This window comes from Salarias fasciatus, chromosome 6 (assembly GCF_902148845.1).
Source record: "Salarias fasciatus chromosome 6, fSalaFa1.1, whole genome shotgun sequence".
NCBI classification, from domain to species: Eukaryota; Metazoa; Chordata; class Actinopteri; order Blenniiformes; family Blenniidae; genus Salarias; species Salarias fasciatus.
Window position 1 is genome coordinate 24,080,879 of NC_043750.1, and position 8,180 is coordinate 24,089,058.

Sequence of the window (8,180 nt, forward strand, 5' to 3'; positions counted from 1 at the left end):
TTGTGAAGAACAAATACACATATGCGCGCGCACACACACACACACACACACACACACACACACACACACACACACACACACACACACACACACAGACAAATGCAGCCTGACAAGTATCAGTCTCAGAGCGTCCGCTGTCCATGGTGCTGAAAGCTCAGATAAAAATTCACTGACTACATCTGTACCATCTTTGATACAGCTTAAATATAAAATGAACACAGCTGGTCTAAAGTTACACAATCTATTCAGATAGATATAGACACAGCTATCTATATCTTTTGGAATTCACGTATATTAGAAAAAAATAGACTTGGCGGTCTCTTGTAGTTGAAAGCAACACAAGCCATATTCAAATAGCCAGGTGTTTAAGACCACGGCATTCTGATAAAGATAATATTTTTGAAGGTTTCACTGACTCACCAGTGGCTCCCATCTTAGGGTTTGGGTAGTACCACTAGCGGCTAGCATACTGTTTAGCATACTGTTTAACTTCCCTCCAAAGAGTTCAGATCAAGTGCAAAGAAAATACTCATTCTTGCCGCACAGCCAATCAGCGCTGGCTTACAGCTCTGATACATTCATGGACAGTTATAATGTAAGAATTGGCACATTGGAGCCCACACTCATATGTGTATACCTTCTGGCACACACTGCACATTTTATTATAATAATTTATTTCCGATTAAATGTGAACACATCACATGAAATGGGACCCTATGACCTTGTGGGCCCTGGGGCGACCGCCCCCTTGCCCCCACTCTGGCTCCGCTACAGCTTGTTAACATTTAAAAAAAAAAAAAAAAGTGAATAACTTGAAGATAATACATACACATAAATAATGCTAAATCCTGCTGCACTCCTGCTAATATCGGTGTGTGTCTTCTGCTGGTGTGTGCAGGGTGAAAGGGTCATTGTGATCAGGCAGGTCGATCAGAACTGGTACGAGGGGAAGATCCCAGACACAACGAAACAAGGCATCTTTCCCGTGTCCTACGTGGACATCGTAAAACGCTCCCCGGCCAGGAGCTCCTCCCACCACATAGATCCACATGGCTACTCCAGCAGCAGGACGCCAACTTCTACACCCGTCAAGGTAAGCCAGCCTGTAACAAATGTGTTATTTACGCTTGCTGCGTTTGCACGGTCACTTTCTTTCTGTCTCATTGAAATTCTTCCCAATTCAGAGTTGAGATACAAATTTACATGAACACTGAATGAAGTGATCAGATCAGGGTTTATATAGACCAAGAATATCATCCCATTCAGTCAGTGGATCGGTCCCATAATGCTTTGCTCAGCAGGCAGGCATTTAAAATTTCAGCAACCTGATGTGACCGCTCATATAGGCGGAGTTACACCACTTCCTCCACTCTGATCAGAATTTCAGCTGGGTGAACTCTCATCTAAAACCCCACATTTAATAAAAAAAATAGGACAAAGATTAAAATACCCTCATCTTTTTATAGCAAGTCATGTGACTGAGCTGTTGCAAAGTAACCTAATTGATGATGATACCAGATGCTGCTGCAGTCACACGTTGCTGTCTTTAAATTACATTTTGCTCTCATTTTATAAAATCAGCAAATATTTCTTGATTGCAGCATTTTATAGTTATAGTTATTTTGAAGCTTCTGATTTCAAATTTTAGTTTTTTTAATCATGCAGGTCATGTCAATCCATTCTTTATTTACATGGTGCAAGTATGTTGAAACTGGTTTCATCATGTCTTGTGCAAAACTGCTGTTTGAGAAAACACACACACAAACACACACACACTTGTTTTTGTTTGATCTGTTTTGATAAATCACCCTCTGTTACTCCTTTTTCATTTTACTCTCCTGGAGCCTTTCTATCATCCACCTCCACCTTCCTCTGCCCGTGACCTCCCCTCACCTCAGCCCTTCCTAAAAAAGCCCGAGCTCCAGGCCGTCACCTCGGAGTGGCTCTCCCTCACCATGGACCCCTCAGCTCCGGCCCGGTCCCTCACGGCCACCCCGGCACCGCCCACGCCGCCTCCTCTCCCTGCTGACTTTGCACTTCTCCACGCCCCCTCACCTGCTCCACCGCAGAGAGGATTCCCCCTCTCGCCCCACACACTGTCCACAACGCCCACCTTCCAACAGAGGAGCCTTCCTTTTGCTCACTCTACTGCAGCTGTGCCGCCCTTCTCTCAGCCTACCTCCCCTCCTCCTCCTCCTCCTCCTCCTCCTCCTTCTCCTCCTCCCCCTCCCCCTCCTCCCCCTCCCCCTCCTCCTCCTCCTCTCCCTGCTCCTCATTCATCATTCATGCCTCCACTGCCTGACACTTTATGTAGTTACGATAGTGGCGGAGGGTTGTTTATCATCGAAGATCCCCAGACGTCAGAGGTTTTGTCCTGCGTAGTATCAGAACCAACAGATTCAGCCACGCAGCCTCCACACCTGCAGCAGACGCCCCTGCATGTAAAGAGAGGCCGGAAAAGCCCCGACATCCCACTGCAAGTGCAAGACCCTTACGATGAGCTGCTGTCCATGATTCTGGACGTCCGTGAGTCCGGCGCCGCAGATGGCAGCGACGTTTCCAGGTTGTCTCCGGTACTTACTGCACCAGCGAAGCCGTCCACCGAAGAGCCTCCTCCGCCAGCAGCGCCTTCGCTCAGTGACTCCGGCAGCCTCTGGATGGACGTGCAGGTTCACGAACCCAGAACAGCGGAGCCCGCGTCCCTCCTGCGGGACGAGCAGGCCGCTCAGAGACCACCATCAGGAAAAACAAAAGGATACACTGAGTTGTTCATTGAGGAAGAGGACGAAGCTAGACAGGACAAAGAGGAGGACGTTAGAGCTTTAGATGAGAGGCTCAGACCACAGGTAGAGCATGGCGTGAGCTGCATCCCATGTGTGACACTCGTGCAGGTGCCTGGAGGGGAGATTGAGGAAAATGTCTTCATTTTAGACAAATTACACCTAGACTGATGTTTATCTCTCTCAGGTTCAACAAAAGCATGACGAAAGCATTGAGTTTTACAACCTTTTTCTTGAAATGATTTACTGGTAAACTAGATTAAAGTGCAACAACTGAGTTCATCAAAGTGTGTTTTAAAACCTGTTCTAACTTATTGGAAAGAATCCTGATAGCTTTATAGTTGTGTTACCGCACAGTTTTAGATTAAATAAAGGTTTGGTGGGTTTTTGGCATGTTTTGTTTTTCCTTTCTGGATTCGATTGACTCTTTTGTGACTTTGCTGATTAGATTCCTCCATGTCCCTTTTGGGGTTCAATCAAAGGAAGATCCAGTGTTACAGTTTGTGGAGTTCAGCTGTCATGTGGTTCAGCTTCAGTATTCATGTGTGTGTTTTTACCCCCGTAGGCTGAAGTCTCTCCTCCTCCTCCCACACTGACACAGTTTCCTCACCCTAGTCTCACCTCATCATCCACACCGCTGCCTCTGACCTCTGCGCTCCCCCCCTCCCCGGCTTCCGCCTCCTCCTTATCGTCCCCCTCCCGGTCCAAGCAGAGCCACTTGCCCCCCGGCCCCCCCCTCTCCCCCCGGCCCCCGTCCCTCCCTCAGCTCTCAACGTCCCCCCTGCCGCCGCTCTCCCCAGCTGTCTCACCGCCCCCGCCGCCCCAGTCTCACCCCGCTCGCTCGCCCCCGCTCCCTCACTCAGCCACAGCCGCAGAGTCTCCTCTTCCCCTTCCTCCCATTTCTCCCCCTAAAACTGTCTCTCCTCCCCCCTCCACGCCTCGCTCCCCCCTGAACCCTCATCCAGGACGTAGGTCTCCGAAGGTGAAGGTAAAGCTCGAGCACCGCGGCGGCGGCAGCAGCTTGGGTTTTGATCAGATTTGTGGTGACTGTCTTTGCTGAGACCTGTATCGATGCGAGAAGTGGCGATTATTTACTCACCCGATTGCTTGGAAATGGCTCAGTAACACATTTTCCTCCGTCTGATATTGTAAACATTGTGTGGTTAAGATCTGGTTTGACATCTACTATTGAAAATTTCTGGATTTTCATAAATGGAATGCTTAAAAAAAAAAAATTAGCCATTTCATAGTGTGTTGAGCACTAACCTCGTGTGTTAACGCTGGAGAAGCAGCAGGAGGGTTCGGAGGCATGCTGCGTGACTGTAAGCGAGTGTGAGCGGCGTCCTCTGCTCGTGGTCGCCGCTGGACGGCGTTTTGCAGCATGCCGTTCGACTTTGCGGACGTCCTCAGCTTATACACCGCCGACGTGCTTCCTGTGTGAGATTATAGGCGTCTGGTCTTTCTGCTGTCGAGCAGGATCCGGTGGTTGGTGGTAAACCTCCCCGTAGCCCCATCCTGACCCGGAGGTCCTACCTGTCACCCGTTAGAGGTCGAAGGGTAGGAGGACATGTCTTCATTCCGCCGTGCTGCTACTGTACTTCTATCTCTACAGGAAGAAAACATCTGGAACAAATGATTTGATTCATAACTGATCAACCAACACGTTGCATTACATACTTATCAAGAAGCAGATGTTTTGATCTTAAATGCCAAACAAGTCCATCACTCGACCTTTTATCAAGAGCTTCACAAATCTTCTGTTTTCATTTTGGTTAATTGTGTGTTTCTTTCTTTTGTGCAGCGATTAGTTCAGGATGCACTCCATGGTGGAGGAGAGCCGTAAGTGACATTTGTTTTTTCTTTGCCACTGTTTGTTGTTTTGTTTTTTTTTTTCGAAAGAACACAGATCAGCCAAAACATTATGACCTGTATAGTCAAGGTGTGTGATGTTCAGCCCTGCAGCCTCCACCGAACACTCACACACCAGCATAAACTGGCTGGATCGGATCACGCTGGATACCCATAGTTTCTGTTCTGTTGTGGGTGTAGAAACTGATGCATTTGATTTGTTTTTCTGCTCGACAAACATCAACTTTGTGCAAAAATGTTCAATGAATAATGCCTAATATATCCCACCAAACCAGCAGCTGCTGTTCCCTTCACCTGTCAGTGCTGCTAATGCTTTATCTGATCTGTTTCTAGTGGATGACAAAGATTTATATGAATCAACTATAAGGTCATTGTTCCAATGGTCATGTTAAAAAAAGATAATTGATGAAAACTGATTAATCAATAATCTCTTTTATTTCTCCATCATCAAGATACCAGGCTCTCTACAACTACATGCCTCGCAATGAAGACGAGCTGGAGCTGAGGGAGGGAGACGTCGTGGACGTGATGGAGAAGTGTGACGACGGCTGGTTTGTTGGTGAGCTTTCTTTTTCACTGGGATGGATTTTTAAAAAACTGAACCAACCGTTGACTAAAGTGAACATTGTCCATCTTGTTCTCTACACGGGCAGAGTGCAGGTGTTCAGTTAGAACGTTTTGAAAATCAAACCAGTTCAATATTTTACATGAAGATATGGAATATAGACACTGTGATACAGAAGTACTTTAATGTTAACAAAGCCTGGCCTCCAGTTCTTCAAGAAACTTGTGAAACATTCCTGTGTAACCTTTAAAAAGGTTGATTCCCGCTGCGTTAGACTTGGCGAATCAAATGCCAGCTCGTCTGAGAGCTTTTTAAGGCCACAATAGGTTCTCTTCAACTCTATGAAAAGAGCAATGGGGGAAAGTTTAATTAAAGTCTGCAACCTCAGCGCTAGATACAATGAATCCACGCACGCTGGTGGTAAATCTGCATGCAGTTCCCTGACGTCTGTCCAGCCGTCGCTGGTTGGAACGATGACGAAAAAAATTCAAGTGAATATCAGCAGCTCCACGCCCGTGGCTCTGTCACACAGCCGTACGGACTGTAAAACAGCCAGGAGCGCCGGCGCTCACAGCTGAAGTGTCGTTTCGCCGACGCTCTTTGACCAGGCTGAACTTCAACTGCCTCATTACAGCAAACCGAAACACTTTAAACACCTTTAAATGTTATTTAATCCCCACATTTGGCTCTTTTCCAGAATCTAGTTTCAGTTGCTGCAGCCAAGTTTCTGCCCATGTTTCAAGCTCTGACGGTCTCCTTGTATTTCTGTGTGTGTGTGTGCGTGTGTGTGTGTGTGTGAAGGGACCTCTCGAAGGAGCAAACTGTTTGGAACCTTCCCAGGAAACTACGTGAAGCAGCTATAATGATTCCAGGCTCTCCCTCCGTCGCTCTCCGACGCGCCCATCGCCTTTGGCACAGCACCCGCCGGACATCCACACAAAACCTGCTGCACAGCGTTTGCGTGTGTGTATGCTTGTGTGTGTGCGGCTTGTCGGCTTCACACAGAATATTTAGCTCAAACTAGCCATTCTCTAATGGACGACTTCAATGAAATGATATTGATTTTTAATCTTATCTTTTTACTCTTATTTTTCTATCATGGAAAATTCTGAATTTGCGCTCCGGTCACTGACCTTTATCTTTTGACTGCAATGGAAAGATCTTGTGGGACTTCGGTGACGTTTTCCTTTCTACTTTAACTATTTAAGAGCAGTGAGACTACCCAGAATCACTTTATTTTTCCCCCCCCCCTGTTTTGCAACACTTCTTATGGTGTATTTCAGTGTTGAATGACGAACATCCCCAGAGACTGAGTGCAGAATACTGTAAAAGGTAAAAGCAGTATTGTGTCAGCAGGGCTGCTGCTTTGGGGGAGTACGGCCAACCTTTTGGCTCACTTTGCCAGGTAAAAACCATGTTACTTCCCACAGTTCCATGTGGAAAAGACTGTTTGTGTCCATGTGAGGCACTGCCCGAGGTGGGGTTTTTTTTGTTGTTGTTGTTGTTGTTTTTTTTTTTTGGATGAGCATCAGATGGAAATCATTATCATTTCAAACATTCAGTATCACTGCTGCACTGGCCTCAAACCCTGGAGGAAGATCAGGAAAGGTATAGTTTCGCTTTCAGCTGGTCGGTTGTGTCATTTTCACATTAGCATTGATGCACTTTAACAAAACGTGAACACAGATTAGCTTTGTTTCGAACTTCACCTCAGATTTTACACACTACATGTCACTCTAGGAAGACTTGGGGCGTCGGGGCTCGTAGACACGTGTAGAAAGTGTTGCTGACGTATTTATTAGAGGACGGAGGCTAATCAGACCGTGCTGTAAAATAATGTTAGGAAAATGTGGAACACCATGTTGCTTTTTCTTTTCTTTTCTTTTCTTTTTTTTAACCATATTTTACCAGCACCTGACCTACCTATGTTTGAGAGATCTGTCTTGTTATCGTCATGTGTCTGGTCCGCAGAGGTTCACAGAGGGACGGACGATTCAACAGGCTGTAGTAAAATGTAGTAAAATTTTCAGCTTGGAAAAAGAGATTTGGTCTCATTCCCACAAACCAACCTGGTCTTCAGCGGGACTCGTGTGTCACCTTGTGGAATAATCGGCGGTTTCTCTCTCAGCATGTCATCTTCAATACGATCCATGTTTTGTTTGGATTTTTTTGTCATCTTGTGTTTCACAAAAAAAAAAAAAAAGAAATAGACACTGACAACGAAACAAATGTTAAAGCACCTTAAAATATGTTATCATTCATTGTCTTTCACTTCACTCCTGTCATTCACTATTTCAGCTGGGGTGTGTGCATGTATGTGTGTGTGTGTTGTTTTTTTTTTTTGTTGTTTTTTTTTGTAAGTCTTTTGTATGAGAGTTGTAAAATGGCCAACATCCACTTTGCTCACTTGCTTTATAAAGTCGGCTTTTTGTCACCCACCATCACATTTGGTTTCCTCTCTTTTCTTCATCGGTGGTGCTAATTTCCACTTTTCCGGAAGCTGTTGTCGTAGCCGGGCTTTTAGGCAGTTTTCTTTCCTCACTGTGGCTCCAGTGATTAGTCCCATTGCGAGTCGGTCAGCTGTTCACACTGACGTTACTGTAGGTAGATTTGAGTTGGTGACTGCTGCCTTACATCCAGCTCAATCATTTAATAGCCATGTATATGTAAACCTCTGTGATGCAAAAAAATGAATATATCAGTAATAATAATTTATGCATATGTAGACTAGAGAACACCAAGAAAGTGTGTGAAGGTGTGCAGAGATCACAGACTCTTGAGCGGGGCCCTCGCCTGCCTTTGATTTGGACTGAAGGTGTGAATTTGACTCCTGGTTTGTTTCTACATGTGATGAAAATGTAAATCTTCTATGTTATTCATGTTATTATCAAAGTTAATGCACACTCTTGGACCTAAGTATTTCTACAATATCTTAGCATTTGTTGGATGATTTTATGGGGCTGTAT

At 45.6% G+C, this 8,180-nt stretch overlaps 1 protein-coding gene across 1 annotated transcript in view; it reads left to right on the plus strand.

Annotated features, from left to right (window-relative positions):
* The window catches only part of sorbs2a (sorbin and SH3 domain containing 2a), a 47,283-nt gene extending 39,368 nt beyond the window's left edge, over positions 1–7,915 (plus strand). Inside the window, exons 23-26 of the mRNA XM_030093281.1 lie at positions 899–1,093; positions 4,582–4,619; positions 5,102–5,208; positions 6,016–7,915. Of these exons, the coding sequence (XP_029949141.1) occupies positions 899–1,093; positions 4,582–4,619; positions 5,102–5,208; positions 6,016–6,077 (402 nt within the window). The 3' untranslated portion in view covers positions 6,078–7,915. The remainder of the gene's footprint in view (positions 1–898; positions 1,094–4,581; positions 4,620–5,101; positions 5,209–6,015) is intronic.
* Positions 7,916–8,180: the final 265 nt, after the last annotated feature.